This window comes from Mus caroli, unplaced genomic scaffold, assembly GCF_978045245.1.
Source record: "Mus caroli unplaced genomic scaffold, Mus_caroli_1 scaffold_11, whole genome shotgun sequence".
NCBI lineage: Eukaryota > Metazoa > Chordata > Mammalia > Rodentia > Muridae > Mus > Mus caroli.
Genome location: NW_028227266.1, coordinates 96,592,700 through 96,609,586, shown reverse-complemented (window position 1 = coordinate 96,609,586; position 16,887 = coordinate 96,592,700). Strand labels below are relative to the sequence as shown.

At 40.6% G+C, this 16,887-nt stretch overlaps 1 protein-coding gene across 1 annotated transcript in view; it reads left to right on the top strand.

Annotated features, from left to right (window-relative positions):
* The window catches only part of Clstn2 (calsyntenin 2), a 597,099-nt gene that overhangs the window by 220,649 nt on the left and 359,563 nt on the right, over positions 1-16,887 (top strand). Inside the window, exon 2 of the mRNA XM_085827931.1 lies at positions 8,303-8,425. Within this exon, the coding sequence (XP_085684057.1) occupies positions 8,303-8,425 (123 nt within the window). The remainder of the gene's footprint in view (positions 1-8,302; positions 8,426-16,887) is intronic.

The following is a 16,887-nucleotide window of genomic DNA, read 5'->3' as shown; positions in this document are numbered from 1 at the left end:
AGTGCTCTAGTTAGAGAAGCATCGGGTGGTGAGACCTAATTTCTTTGTAAATGGAGCACAAACATTACATTGGTGGCCCCCCTCCTCCAATTGCAAAGACACGGATATTTGGCAGAATCTGAAACATGGAGAAGAGACAGGAGAGGCAAGAAGCAGACCTAAAGGGACAGGATGTGATGGGTCACCCTCCAAAAGGTGTGTGCAGCAAGCAGGAACACTATCCCGTGGGAAATGATACAAGGTCAATCTGATGTTACATCTAAATCAGGCCAAGCGTGAACTGATTGGCCTTGGTATATTGAAACAAACAGGCTAAGTATTTTGTTCAAGGTTCCAGCATTACGAAAGGGGAGTGAATGAGTAATACCAGTCAGGCTACAAGCATTAATATCTAATTTTTCTTCCTGGATAGGAGGCAGTTCATCGGTTTCCCAGGGAGCCAGAGTTTGGAAGTAGCTTATGAATTATTTCTGTATGTAAATGAGTTCTATATTATGTGGATGCTTCCTGGCAGTTCAGCCGAGTGATTAGCCTGGATCCTTCTGATCTCTGGCCAAACATAACTACACACATCTCCCTGTAGCATACTAACTGGTTTGCCCATAGCTCCCTTACCTGATATCCTCTCCCTCATTTGTCCCTATTTGGTTTATGTCCTCCTCCCTCCCACCTTCTCTCAGTCCGTCTGTTTTTGTTTCTGTCCCTGATTCTTTCTGTCCTCTCTCTCTTTCCTTTCTATGTCGTCTGTCTGTCTCAGATAATTTCATACCTATATAATATAGATTCTGATTACTACAACCTCCCCAGTCTCCCCCCGCCCCGACGATCCATTCACTTTCTCTTACATCCACTTCCTGCATACATGACATTTTTCCTGTTACGGTTGTTGGTCTGTTTCATTGTTTCTTTTATTTTGGGTTTTTCTTAAGACCCACTGACTTTCACTAGGATTACTGTATGACCACAGGTTCATATCTGTCCATCAGAGCCCTCATCCTGGAATAAATGCTGTCTTCCTGTGTCTGGTTTGGTGCTCTGATCTTTTTCTTTAGCTCGAGTGTGTTTCTTCTTGCTTGTCCCTTTTAATGTTGTAGTTATCATGTATTCTCTCTTAGGCTGACAGTCCTTTGAGGATAAGACATGTATTCTTGCTCCACATAGCGAGGCTAGGTTTATACATAAAAAGATTCACCCTTTTAAGTGTTGCCCCACGCATTTTGAAAAATGACCATGTAAATGCTGTAACCGCCACAATCAAAATAGAAAACAACTCTCTCATCCCAGCAAGCTCCTTGTCCCATCTGTCCTTACACTTTTGCGACACCACCTCACATGCAGCCTTCCTGTTTGACCTCATTCACCAAAGAGTGGCTTGCAAGTTGACCCGCTTCCTCCCAGGTATCAGCAGCATCTGATCTATTTATACTGTGGTATGATTGTCCATTATCTGGACACACCTATTGGTTTTCAGTTTGACAGTCTCTTAATAAGAGCTTTGTGATCATATAGAGGTCTTCTGTGTAGTTTCTGTTTGAATTTCTCAGGAGTAAATCACGTAGGATTAGAATTGATGGGTAATTTTATAAACACAAACAAAGTCCTAACTAAACTGTTTGTATCACTTTATATCCTTTTCCACTTTTAGTAGCAGCGATTAGAATCCCAGTTGCTCTGAATGTGGTACCACCTCATTCACCATAGCTACTTGAGCACAGAATGCTGAGAACCGGCTGTACCTTTAATGTAAATGCCTCTCCTATCCATTGAGGCTGGGTATCTCTCCATGTTCATTTTTTATCTTTATATATTTATTTGATGACAGCTCTGTTTAGTTGTTGGTCATTTTTTATTAGACTCTTTATCTTCTTCTTAGAGAATTCTGAATATTGTTTATATATTTTGGATACAAGCCTTTGATGTGATATGTTCTCTAAGTAATTTCTTCCAGTCTGTGGCTCTTCAAAATTATTTTCCTGAGGAATGATTTATTTTAAAAGAAGTCTATCATTTTATGATATTTTATCTATCAATATTATGTTTAATCTGGTATGTTTCATGTCCCCTCCAGTAATCTAATCCAAGGACAGTAGAGTGTTTTTAACTCTTTCTTATAACAGTTTTATAATTGTAATTTATATGAATAGAGCTATGTAAGTTCTGTTTAGAGACAGTTGCTATGGACGCATTGTAGTAAGACTGAAGTTTGTTTTTAGGTGTACCAATATCTTTTATCCCTCAGGAGCATTTGATGGCAGGTCTATCCATTCCTAATGAATCCTTTGTGGGTAGTGAATTCACCACTGAGATGTGTTTATTACCAGACCTACATCTTCCCAATGAGCTACATGCCCATCTTTTCATCAGTGCCTGCACTATCTTGATTCCACAGCATGTCAATAAATCTTAATATCAAGTAGTGTAAATATCCCAGCTTTTGTTCTCTTTAAAATCATTCTGGCAATGTGTCTTTTTTATTAACATATGGATTTTAAATTTTGATAATAAAAATTCCTGCTGATACTTTTTAAGGACATTTAAACTCTTTATCCCTTGTTTCCTCTCCCAAGTCCTGAGATGGTGTCCATAGAGCTTCTTTGGCTCTATAGGTCAGTTCTGGGGACATTTAGTCATGTTTCTATTGGGACTCCCAATTCATGAATACTGTCTCTACATTCAGACCTCTAAATTCACTCAGCAGAAGCCTGAATTTTAGAGCGTAGAGACCTCACATGCATTTAGTAAGAGTTATTCCTAAGTGTTTTGTGGTTTTGATACTATTATAACAGCACTGTTTATTGACAATTTCACTTATCCTTAGTCAGTACCCTCAAGTGACACTCTTACTTTATTGTGTTGTCTTATTGACTGTGTTTCTTAGGACTTTACAGAATACACTTCTTAGGTCTCATTGGCATGTTTCAGCATATAGAGGTTTGAAGCTGGAGATCATGGTGTGTGTGTGTGTGTGTGTAAAGAGACAATTTCACCTTTTCCATTGCAAAATGATTCTTTTCTAATTTACTGCATTGGTTTGAAACACTAGTAAAATGTCGCTGAGGCTGAAGAGCAGACATCCTTGAGTTGTCACTGTTTCTATGGAAAAGGCGTGCAGTCTTTACTATTAAGCATGAAGTTGGAAACATTCTTTAGCAGATTGAGGAACCTATTTAATTTTTTGATGGATAGATTTATACACAGATACTGAATTTTTCCAATTTTTAAAAATAATTTCCCCATTCTACCTCCATGTTCAGAATGCTTTCTGTATATTTTATGTCGTGCATGCGTTTGCATGTGTGTGTGTGTGTTCAGGTATGTGGAAGCATAAGATGGATGGGGAGCTTATTAGTCTTTGAATGATAATTGTATGACATTTTCCTAAACTCTTTCTTGAATTTTGCATAAACAACTTAAGAAATAAACATCTCTGTTTTATAAACAGGGAATAGATAAAGGTGGAATTATTTAAAAGCTTATACACAACTGAGTAGTGGGGAAGTCCCTATTCATTTCTCAGTAGAAACCTAAGGCAATCATTAAGTTCATAGAACAAAAATATCTACGAAGGAGGCTGCTTCCGATATGATGCAAGGTTAATTGAGGCTCGATCCACATAATAAGAGAATAAGGGATCCATTTGATTTCCACTGAATAGATTTTGTTCTTGAAATGACCACTGAACTACTAAGAAAATTAATTGATTTACAATTCTTGTCTTAGCTCTGTGTTTTAGTTACTTTACTATCTCAGTGATAAAACACCATGACCAATGCAACTTACAAGAAAATATTTAATTTGGACTTACAGTTTCAAAGGGTTAGAGGGTGAAGGAAAGGGATTGTCAGTGGGTAGGAATGAGAAAGGGAGAGGGAGAGAGAGGGGGAGGGGGAGGGGGAGGGGGAGGGGGAGGGAGAGGGAGAGGGAGAGGGAGAGGGAGAGGGAGAGGGAGAGGGAGAGGGAGAGGGAGAGGGAGAGGGAGAGGGAGAGGGAGAGGGAGAGGGAGAGGGAGAGGGAGAGGGAGAGGGAGAGGGAGAGGGAGAGGGAGAGGGAGAGGGAGAGGGAGAGGGAGAACAGACAGAGAGGATAGAGACAGAAACAGAAACAGAAACAGAAACATACTTGGGGTAGAATGAGTCCTTTGAAGTCTCAAAGGCTTCCCCTAGTGACACACCACCTCTAAGAAGGACATACCTCCTAATCCTTCTGAAACAGTTCTACCAGCTGGAACTGGTATTATTTATTAATTAAACATTTATTAAAAACATGAACCTATAGGAAACAGTCTCATTCCAACCATGACACTATTATTGGTTATTGGTTTGCAACCCTAAGGATCTGCTTAGAGACAAAACATAGACATTATTTTTGTTTACATATTAAGATGAAAACATCAGTCAAACTTGAAAAGAACAAAACTATTTGAGGAAACCAGAATGTGGGGGAGAATTCAGACAACTCCATGTGTGTTTGCCTTTTTATTTTCCAAGTGGGACAGTGAAGCCCTTGTGAGTCTCAGTTCCTCTCCTGTGAAATGAGATACAAACCACTGTAATTGTTGTAAGGATTAATGAGCCTTGGCTGGCGAGATGGCTCAGTGGGAGAAGGTACTTGCTGCCAAGCCTGAGAACCTGAGTTTGAACCACACAACTCAGGCAGTGGAAGGAGAGAACTCTCCCTGTTGTGCTCTAACCTACACACATGGACTACGACACACGCACACACACACACATGTAGATACACTGAATCAATAGATAAATAAATGAATGTAAAAGAGGATTAGTCAACCGACATGCATGAAATGCCTATAATGAAGTAGCCATCTGACTAATAGCAGCTGTGACAGGAATAAAGGGAGGCAGACCTGTAGGTAGAAGGAAATCAGCCTCCACTGATGAGGGAGCAGCCTCAGTGTTCAAGTTAATCTATAAACCCCCTTCCATGCAGAAGCTATCACTGCCCAGAGGCCTCAATGAGTCTGAATAATGAAAAGACAGAGGTTCTGAATCCAGTTCAGGGTATTTGAGTGAGAGGATGTCCTGTGTGTGACATCATCACCCGCATCTTGTAGTTGAAGATGTTGGAACCCTGAGAGGCTCCTTGACTCACCCAATACCAACCACAAGTGTCTAAGCCAGAGTTAAAACCCAACACATGGCTTCACTGAGTTGGGACACAGTGGATCACAAACTCTAGGTGAGCTCCCAGTGTCTGCTCGTTACACATTTCTAATGAATAGGCCCCTAGGTTTAATTAAGGAAAAAGGAGATTAATTGTTTCTCCCAACAGCTGCAAATTATTTACATTGCATTTGTGTTGATGGCTAATAAAAGAGCAAAGGAGGATGGGGACAGCCCAGAATGGCTGTAATTCTTACGGAGTCCATAATGAAGTGCAGGTCTGAACGACAGAATATAAGAATGGATGAGCCTACTGCCCCACGCATACCTGAAATGGGCAGAGCTGCTCTCTGCTCTGAGAAGGATTCAATCAGCAGGAATGAATCTCAGGGGCTCAGACTTGAGGCTAGCTTGGCATGTATCCCTACCCCAGCAGACTGCCAGCCACTCAATCTGTGGCTGCTGGGGATTGGGTGGGAAATAGAAAGATGGAAAGATGGTGATTTAGGCGTGGTCCCCCACCAATCCTGGGACAGCTCTTAAATGAACTTTTGATGGATGATGGATTGGGAGAGGGAAAGGGCAACAGAATTAATCTCAATTCTCTGAGCTCTTGACTTTCCATGGCTATTGAAAAGTTGGTATAATCCATTACAATAACATGGTATTCCATGAACTTTTCCGGAGAAGCTCTGAACGAATGTGTACTCACCTCAGGTGGGGCAGCAATGACAGGCCAGAGTAACGATCCCAATCGTAGCTAGCCTGGTGAACTAATGAATGTATTGAGCTTACTGGCAGCACCACGAGCGAGGGGTTACTACCAGTAATGTGTGACCCCCCTAAACAGTTATGTCACCAAAAACTCTCCCCTCAGCATGAATGAAGGTTCCCCCAAGGCTGTGTAGGTGGAATATCCCTTCATTTAGTCTTCCACTCTCCACGCTAGTACTTTTAGAGATCATATGCAGCTAGGGTAGGATTTCTTGCCACAAGGACAGATTCTATAAGGGAATAGGAATCTTTGGTGAGAGTCTGATGGCATGCCTCCCGTGACAAAACTTCAATAGGCCCAACATGAGGGATTACTGTGTATAGTCATACCTGCTTTCATTTTGATGGTTATGGCTGTCATGTTCTGAGGACATCATTCTGCAATGAGTGTCTGTTAAATATGTGCAATAATATTTATATTTTTGTGTTTGTGAATATCTTTGGTATGTGGTGACATGCTAATTTTTTTGTCCACTATGAAACATGTCGTCATCTTGAGAAAGGCACTCTTTGTAGAAACCTTTTCTTTACTATTTCTATAATGATGACTCCTCTTTCAAAGGTTTCTGTGGGGAAGATATATAACCACAACCTGGAATCTATGGGGCAGAGTGTGAGGGTTGGCCATATTAGGTTGTCATGTTAATTTGCTTTTTTAAGGTGCCTGCTTTGCCTTCTTAATTCTGTGGGTATGTGGGAAGGATTTAAAAGAAAGACCAAGAACTTCACAGTGGAAGGATCACTGTTGATGTCTATGTGGAGTGTTGACTGGAGAGGAAAGGATGTTTTCTTGTAAGATGAGCTGAAATGCCCTTGTAGATATCCAAATGGCATCACAGTGACCAAAGGAAAATTAGACAACACCCTCCAAGGAGATGAATGGCTTAATGGTAGAAGTTGGATATTTAACAGAGATGTCTACATGTGAACATACAAAATCTTGTAACATGTTATCTCAAGCTTCTAGCCATTGTTATTCCTTGTTAGTATCTTATAGTTGCTTGGTGTGCATCCTATCTAGTACTGTAAACTGACTACTTTCAGAAAATTGGAAATGTACTGTGTCACACTTTTGGATGCCTGACATCTATGATGAAAATATCACAAGGCCATTCTTCATCTGTACTCTGAGAAATTATCAGATGGAAACTCCCAACCTGGATAGTACCTAGTAGCCAGTAGAAGTACAACTCATGTGTGTGTGTGTGTGTGTGTGTGTGTGTGTGTGTGTGTGTGTGTGTGTGTGCGGGTGTGTTTATGGTGCTGGTACATGTCTCCTGTAAGAGGAGACCCGTGGTCAAGCTTGAATGTCATTCCTTTGCTACTGCCCATCTTATATTATTTTTGCACAGGGTCCTTCATTGGGACCTGGTACTCATTTATACGCTGGGTATCCAGCAAGTCTCAGGAATCCACCTGTCTCTGCCTCCCTAGTTCTGAGATAGAATCATTAGCCTCCATGCCTAGCAGTTTGCCTAAGATCAAACATGATCAGAGGATCAAACAGGTCTTAATGTGCATATAGCAAGCACTTTACCAAGTAAGTTATTTTCCCAGGCCAGCTCCAATCTTTCATAATGTGTTTCTTGCATGCCTGACTGTCTCTAGGTAAAAATTTCCCCTTTTAGTAGGGACACCAGTCATTATCATTGAGGATCTACCCTAGTAGCCCATTTTAAAATAGATTACCTCTGTAAATGTCTTATTTCTAAATAAGGACAAATGTTAAGGCACTGGAGGTCATCATTCCAACATAATTTTTGGATACACTGACATTAAGCCTGTAGCATGTTAGATATATGTTTACATATGCAGTTGTTCTTACACAAGGTATGATTTTAACTGATGAGTTTATTGAAGAGAAATTTTAATTGATATATAACAGGCAATTTTAATAGCCTCTTATTCATCAGAAATATTTAGTGTTTGTTGAATATTGACATACACACACACACACATATATATAATATATATATTATATATATATATATAGAGAGAGAGAGAGAAAGAGAGAGACATACATAGATCTTTTATATATGCATGTGTAATAATATACTAATGACATCTACAGATGGACCCAGTTAAATTGAGGTCAGAATTTACTGCACACAGTATAACAAGATGGTGTCTTGACTGATAATGAATTTTGAGTCAGAAACATCTATTAATAGGTGACATTAGAAATTTTAACTCTTAATAGTATCTGTCTATATTGGTGCTTTTCTTATGTGGACCATGCATGTGCTATTAGGATGTAGATACACATCTCTGAATCTTTTCTACATAACAAGTGGGCTAATGTTTATGACCTAGGTTGTTGGGTCTATGATGTGACAAACATGAAACATTTCTAGTTCTGTTTTGTAGGGGTTATTCACATGGTCATCTTTTTGTTTTGTGTTGCTCTTTAGTCAATAAACACAAGCCATGGATTGAGACATCGTATCACGGAGTCATAACCGAGAACAATGACACAGTCATCTTGGACCCTCCACTGGTAGCCCTGGATAAAGATGCCCCAGTGCCTTTTGCAGGTAAGATGACTGGTCTCTCAAGACTCACTCTGGAGGCCTGATGTCAAACCTCCACAAATCTGAGCTAGGACCTAAAAGCTGTTGTCACTGCTCTATGTGCAGGTGACCTGTGGTTTTCATGCTGTGGGTCTCTTCTCCTTGCCAGTGTGGACTGGACTCTTTATCTCTTTAAGGCTGTTCTCCTTCACATTGATTCCCATGGAAGACCCATGTACATTGTTTTGAGTGATTACTTTTGCTGTTTTTGTTTTCTTTGAAACAGAGCCTCTCTATGTAACTCTGACTATCCTGGAACTCTCTATGTAGACCAGGCTGGTCCCAACCTCACAGACATCAGCCTCTCTCTGCCTCTGTCTTCTAAGTACTAGGATTGAGGACTTGTGCTACATGCATTTTTTGTTCTTCTAAGAGGTGATAAATTGCTAATGTGGTCCTTGGATTTGGAGGAGTTGGACTGGTGAAATGCCTTGCAAGAATTTTGCTCTTAGAGGGATGGCCCACACATGTGACAAAATGTAGAAATCACTGTCCCCACTAGCTACATACCACATGGTGACTTGTATCTTTATACATTGGGAAGAAAGGGAAAATAAAAAGTATTTAAAAAGATTGCTAAAGGTAATATGGGACTGTGCCCACGAGCTTCAACATGAATGTGGATTTCAGAGGAGGAATTTGAAGTCAGGGTGACTTTGCCCTTTGTGCTTTTTGGCTAGAGAGAGATTTCTTGTGTCTTCAAAGCTACTTCTGCCCTCACTCTGATATCCTGCAAAGGTCACACTCCAGAAAAGGTGTGTGTAGGACACTGCACTAGCACCTGCTTCGGTGGATATGTGTAAAGACAAGGAAAAGAGCAAAGCCTTGGGTGGGAGGCCTCAGACAAAGACTGTCTGAAGATGCCCGAATCACGAGGAATATTGTTAACATTTTATAACTGTCAAGAGAAAGACAGGAAATTTAATGAAGGTTTTCAAGACCTCTAGAAGATTGCTTTATGATCGATGGGTGCCAGGCAGGGGTTTTCACCATGATGAAGTCTATTTTTTCTGACAGTTTGTCTACTACATTATGAGCTACTTGGGCAGAAAAAAAAATGACTCTTTCACACTTTTTAAGAGAGATGCTCTGTGAAGGCCTTTTATTCATTACAGAACATTATAAAGTCAGTGTGATGGGCTGGGTTAAACTCTGTGTTATATGAAGATAAACCAGGTGCACTCCTACAGAGAGGGGGAAAGACTCTTGGAAGGTTTTGTCTTGGTTTCATGTAGAATGGTAACTACCAAGGTGACCTAACTGTGACTTCTGTGATGTTTAAAGTTGGGGAATCTTCAAACATCTTCCAAAGTCCTCTAACCAAATGACACGTTGAAGTATGACTCTCGGGCCATTTTTCTTTTCTACAAAGGATGAGATTCCACCCCTACCTTTCTTCAACAGCCTAGAAACAATCTACCTCCCATTTCTTCTGGGCATAACTAATATGGTTGTGAGGTTAACCAATGCCTCTAACAGTGTCTGGAAATAAGAATTTTGAAGGAAATTTCAGCAGTTTGGGTCATGGGACTGTTTGATTTGGCATAGATACAACATTTAGAAACTGATAGGCTTATTATAAAAATGCAAAATCCTGGTTATTCTCTGTGAATCAGATCTCACATACAGAGAGCTGAGTCACAGTTTCCTCCGGTTCTTTATGTTCTCTCTCCCGCTCTCCTTCTTTCTCTTCACTCTCCTGTCCCTTCCTTCTGACCTAAGATGCAGCATTTGTCTGGGCTGGCCTGATTTAGTATAGATGCCAGGCTGTCCTCCAACTTGTGATTTCTGGCCATAGCCATCTGGGTGCTGGAATCACAGATCTGTATCAAAACCCCCAATTGGCTCCCTCTTTCATCTCTGTGTGAACTCCAGCACCCACCCTTTCTGTCACAGTTTAAGCCCAGAGGCCTTTCTACTGAGCAGGGTTTAGTCTTTCCCACTCCTGTCTGTGGGATTGACCTCTCTTTCAAGCTAATGGTGTAAATTTCTGGCTAACTCCCAGGAAGTAATGGGGTGTCCTTTAGTCACTCCAGTGCTAGGAGCAGTGTGTCTTACTATTCACTATGCCTACCCCTAACGGAACCCTCTTTGTATCTGGTTGTGAGCAAGGAACTAAAGTCTACAGCAAAGTGATCCACTCTCAACAGAGAGACTACAATAAATACATTCAAATTCAAGCAAATCTGATATTTGAGCGTTTATAGTCATAGCAGCTTACTTAGCTTTCTCAGTTTGGGGGGGGCTTACAGACCATGAAAGAAATTCACCTGGAGACTCACCAAAGCATTTCTTAAGTTGAAGCCCCATCAAGCGCCTTAAACTTGCATTTGGATTTTATCAGATGTGCTCACAGTTGTTGAGGCCTGTTTTGAAACTGAGATTTGCCCCTCAGCCAAGCCCTGAGTAGCTATTTCCAACCAGAGACAATTTCTATACTCCACCTGTTATTTTTGCAGCTGCCTTAAAAAGAAATCTGGCTTAATGCATCAAAATATAATCTGCCAAGCTCTTAAGAGTAAAAAATAAAGGTGCTTTTTTACTATGGTCAAAGCTATTTTTCTCAGCATTATTTATGGCCAGCTGTAAGACAGGACACAGACACTAGCCATCCATCCATGCTACGGGGCATTTATTTTTAAAACATTTATCTTAAAAAGAAAATACTGAAGATTTATTTCAGATCCCTATCAGTCTCATAAAATTGAAAAATTTATATCTGCCTGCTTCATCACCCTCCTTGTCAGCTGGAGCTTTTGGTTCCCCTTATCCACCACTCCTGCATTGGGGGGTCACTTACCCTGGCCTTCTCTTTGCATCTTTACTTCCTGTAGATCAGGTGCCCTGAGATATGCTCTGTGAAAGACCTTTCCTTTTAAATCATTTTTTGTTCAACTTTCTTTCTCTTATCTTTGCCTACCTTTTAAGATTTTTAGAAAAAATTTTTTTTCCACACAAAAAAAATTCTGTTGAAAACTAATTTAGAATTATATGTTATTATAACCAGTGTTTATCTAAATAAAAGAAAAAGCACTGGCTATAGGAAACATGGAAAGTACTATAAAGTACACATTAAAAAGCACAGAGCTATACCTTCCCACCTCTAGAGACTGCATTTCAGTAGGCCTCCTTTCAGTCACATGTCTCTTCCTTGTTAAATTCATTATCACCTCTTGCATTTAATATTAGAATTGAGTGTTAGTTAAATAACATCAACACTGTAAGTACCCTAATGAATGTTCTAGAGTTTACCTTTTCCCTATTGGCAATGTATCCCTTTCTATTTTGGTGCAACCCACCTGCCTTGCTGAGTCTATTGGCTATGTGTTTTCAACAGTACGACTAATTGGTCAAACATTTGCAAGCTCTTGGAATGCTCTTAGAGTGCTCCTCTAAGAGTTGCCTGACTTTGTAATCCTATTCACACCATCTGAATCCTCCTCCTCTGGCTCCCATGGTGCTCACTCTAATGATGAATTGATGACAGCCTGGCAGGGTAGCCGATTGTATTGTCTTTAATAACATTATCTGTGAATGAGCTAGGCTTTCCAGGGTTGTTCTTTGGATGAAATGTAAGAAATGTCCATGCCACATGCTCCAAATACATTTGTGTTTCCTTCCCCGGCCTTCTCCCCATGCTCATTTTATAGAAGAAATACATCATTGGCATTGGGGTTAAGCAACTTGCCCAGAATTTTAGGATAGGTGAACCTGTTGGTTGTGACAGGAGCCTGTCTTCTGTGGGACCCTCTGAGCTTTAAGTCCCTATGAGTTTGTTCTGAATCCTTGTCCTATTTGACCAGAAAAATGTCCATGAGACTTCAGCCAGCTCCATTAGACTTGCTTGGCTTCCTTCTCAACGCAGAGTCTGAGCTCTGTAGACTTGACCTTCTTAAAGAATCAGACACAGGAAAATCCTTAAGTAATAATGGAAATCCTGTTCGTTGCATGACAAAAAAAAATGATAATGAAAGCCAGCTGGGCACTCTGTGAACTTATTAATTTCTACATGTGCCCCACTGAGGCCTGTTAGGAAACTGTAGAGACTTTTAAATTTGAAGGGAATTAGATTGCCTTTCAGAGATAATAGAAGTACTACTCATTTGTCTACATTGGGCCAGTCTGGACTTGTCTCTTGTAAGGACAGGGCTGCAGAAGATGATCGAGCATAATTGGCTGGATTCTCAGCCTGGGTGAGTCTCTGAAGGCTGCCTACAAATTTGTCTATGGTATGATTTGGCCTGGTTTGATTAGCTGGCTACCATGCTGAAGGTCTCAAGGATTGCTCTTTCCTTCCTGGCTAACTCCATTTTTCTTCCTATTCAGTCCAGTGTCTGCCTTCCTACCTACCTGTGGACCTGTCCAGGGACCTGGCTTCCACCTAGGTCTCAATAGGAGCCTAATGGCAGAGACGTTCCAGGGTTTAGTCAGCCATGATATCTTAAACTAAGCAGGGATGTCAAAGGTCATAAGCATTTATTATTTCTATTATTTTTAGATAGATCAACATCATTGTATACTTTATAATGTATAAAATAATATGTTTAAAGTCATATCAATATATTGTAGACTGCTTAAATTTAGCTCAGTGGCAAATACATTACCTCACACAGTGTGAAGGTTAGTGTTAACAACTTAGCAAAAAGTAAGATCACCTGGGAGATGGGCCTCTGAACATGCCTAAGTGAGCATTTCATAACCTATTTAACTGAGGTTAGAAGATCAATATGAGTGGCATGATTTCATGAGCTAAACCTTGAAGTAAATAAAAACGAGGGAGGGAGCTGACCAGCTCACAGGCATTGTGCTCTCTCTGTTTCCTGACTATGGATGTCATGTGGACAGCTGTCATAAGCTCCTTCCACCCTGGGTTCATTGCAAGATGGACTGCCAGTCTGGGGCTGTGAGCCAAAATGAACTTTCCTTTCAATTGCTTTTGTCAGAGTATTTTATTACAGGAAGAGAAAAGAAACCGAGACACAGAGTTGTCATCCTTTAGTGATAGGATATCACACCCAGCCTACTTTCTCCAAGAGTAATATGTTATCACAAACTATAGTCACCTTGCTCCACAGTAGAGCTCTTAAATGTATTATTTCAGTTACACTGCAACTATGTTCATCCTCTGGCCAACAAAGCCTCAGCCCCGCCAGCCTCTGGTGACCACTATTATATTCTCTACATCTGATATCAGCATTCTTTAAATTCCACCAGAGAGGGAAATCAGCTGTATTTGTCTATTTTTGCTGGCTTATGGTCCCTTCTGAGACACACACGTTTTTGCATTTAGGCTGTCTGCACTTGCTAACTTTATAATCTCAGAGTTGTCGCTAAACTCGTCCAAGGGAACGTTCATAATGGAGGCATTCATAACACCTACTCCTGGGATTAATCTATGGATATAATTAGATATTAATGAAAACTGCCTGGAGCCTTGTCTGGCAGCCAGAAAGTGTCCAATAAATCATAGTTGTGTTAGTCATCGCCATGGTAATGATGAGGATCATCAGGGCAATTGTGATTCCTGTAATCGACAATAAGCCACAAGTGTTTGCTTCCTCTCTGGTTGATTACAATGGTGCAATTATAATCTGTGATGTTGATGATAAAAGAAAGGGGAAGCACACGTCTAGAGTCTGTTCTGAGGCCCGTTATAGTCACCCAATCAGACTGTTGACTCAATTTCTTAGTGGCATGGCAGTGTGGAAATGGGCAGTTAAATTATAGTTTGAAGACTGTACAGCTCCATAAATAAATATCAGCTAGCTGGGAACGAATATTGGTACAGTCCACCCATAATTTATCCCTGCAGAATAACCTACTGCAAGCTACATTTTCAAAGAATTGCAAACTATGTACCCTTTTATTATAAATGCACACATGTACATACATGTGCCTGTCATCCAGCTTATGGCAGTTCAGTTCATACCAACTTGTGAAGAGGGAGACCCACTCTTATGGTTCTGTTTTGCAAGCAAGGAAACGGGACTTTAGGAAGCCTCATGAACGTCTCGGGTTCATCTCCCTAAGTCCAGGCTCTCAGGCTTCAGGTCTCACCTTCTGTCCACTCTGTCAGCTGTCCATTGTGGGAGGCTGTTATTACTGGCTTTAGGTGATCTGTATGGCATCAGACACAGGCTTACTAAATGTCGATCACAGGCTATGTTCTTCCCTTTTAACTTCTGTTCATTTGTTTGTTTGTTTGTTTGTTTGGATCACTGGAGAAGAAACGTGTAGTTTAGGAGGTTCAAATCATCACCAGTACCTCCTTTACTTCTTGGTAAAACAGGAGCAGGATCTATCACAGAGCCTCCCATAGACAACCACATCAAATTAAGTTTGAATAGCATTCCCTTGTATTTCCGTTAGGCCAGCTTCTTTTTTTTTGAATTAATTTTTTTATTACGTATTTTCCTCATTTACATTTCCAATGCTAACCAAAAAGTCCCCAACTCACTCACTCCCCCTACCCACCCACTCCTACATTTTGGCCCTGGCATTCCCCTGTTCGGGGGCATATAAAGTTTGCAAGTCCTATGGGCCTCTCTTTCCAGTGATGACCTACTAGGCCATCTTTTGATACATATGCAGCTAGAGTCAAGAGCTCTGGGGTACTGGTTAGTTCATAATGTTGTTCCACCTATAGAGTTGCAGTTCCCTTTAGCTCCTTGGGTACTTTCTCTAGCTCCTCCATTGGGGGCCCTGTGATCCATTCAATAGCTGACTGTGAGCATCTACTTCTGTGTTTGCTAGGCCCCGGCATTGTCTTGCAAGAGACAGCTATATCTGGGTCCTTTCAGCAAAATCTTGCTAGTGAATGCAATGGTGTCAGCGTTTGGAAGCTGATTATGGGATGGATCCCTGGATATGGCAGTCTTTAGATAGTCCATCCTTTCATCACAGCTCCAAACTTTATCTCTGTAACTCTTTCCATGGGTGTTTTGTTCCCAATTCTAAGAAGGGGCACAGTGTCCACACTTTGGTCTTCGTTCTTCTTGAGTTTCATGCGTTTAACAAATTGTATCTTATATCTTGGGTATCCTAAGTTTTTGGGCTAATATCCACTTATCAGTGAGTACATATTGTGTGAGTTCCTTTGTGATTGTGTTACCTCACTCAGGATGATGCCCTCCAGGTCCATCCATTTGCCTAGGAATTTCATAAATTCATTCTTTTTAATAGCTGAGTAGTATTCCATTGTGTAAATGTACCACATTTTCTGTATCCATTCCTCTGTTGAGGGGCATCTGGGTTCTTTCCAGCTTCTGGCTATTATAAATAAGGCTGCTATGAACATAGTGGAGCATGTGTCCTTCTTACCGGTTGGAACATCTTCTGGATATATGCCCAGGAGAGGTATTGCTGAATCCTCTGGTAGTATTATGTCCAATTTTCTGAGGAACCGCCAGACTGATTTCCAGAGTGGTTGTACAAGCTTGCAATCCCACCAACAATGGAGGAGTGTTCCTCTTTCTCCACATCCTCGCCAGCATCTGCTGTCACCTGAATTTTTGATCTTAGCCATTCTGACTGGTGTGAGGTGGAATCTTACGGTTGTTTTGATTTGCATTTCCCTGATGATTAAAGATGTTGAACATTTTTTCAGGTGCTTCTCTGCCATTCGGTATTCCTCAGGTGAGAATTCTTTGTTCAGTTCTGAGCCCCAATTTTTAATGGGGTTATTTGATTTTCTGGAGTCCACCTTCTTGAGTTCTTTATATATATTGGATATTAGTCCCCTATCTGATTTAGGATAGGTAAAGATCATTTCCCAATCTGTTGGTGGTCTTTTTGTCTTATTGACGGTGTCTTTTGCCCTTAGGCCAGCTTCTATGGAAGTAAGTATTACTGCTATTCATTTCTGACATTTTTGTTTTAAACAATCATTGTTGGTTTTTTTTTAAAGCCAACTTATAGAAAGATATAAGCAACTATGTTTTGGTGGCTTACAGAAGCTTCACAAGTCACTCAAGAGGTCTGGGACAGAAAGAGACAAGAAGGATAAACTTTATCTCCAGGGGCACCCTCATCTGGTGTATTCAGGAGTGGCTGTAGGGCCCAAGTCATCTTGAGTCTGTGTTAGCCTGTGACTCTCCAGCCTTTAGTCCTGGCTGCATAAATGTGTGTATGTATCAATAATTAATGAAAAATAAATCTCTCTCTGGAGTAAGTGGCTTCAGCCACAGGTTATGCCTTATCTTTCACTTCCAAGAACTGGGTTCAGAGCTATCTGTAGTTCACAATCAGGGCTACCACTTCAAACCTCACAGAAATGAAATCTAGAACAAGACAGGAAAATGTGAATCATACAAACACTTATTTAGTCATCCCCCTATTTTGGGCTGAGTAAGTTGTTTTCAATAATTTTTTGTTAATAAAGAAAAGAATTCTTCCATTGTCAACTATATGAAATGATTTTCTTAAAT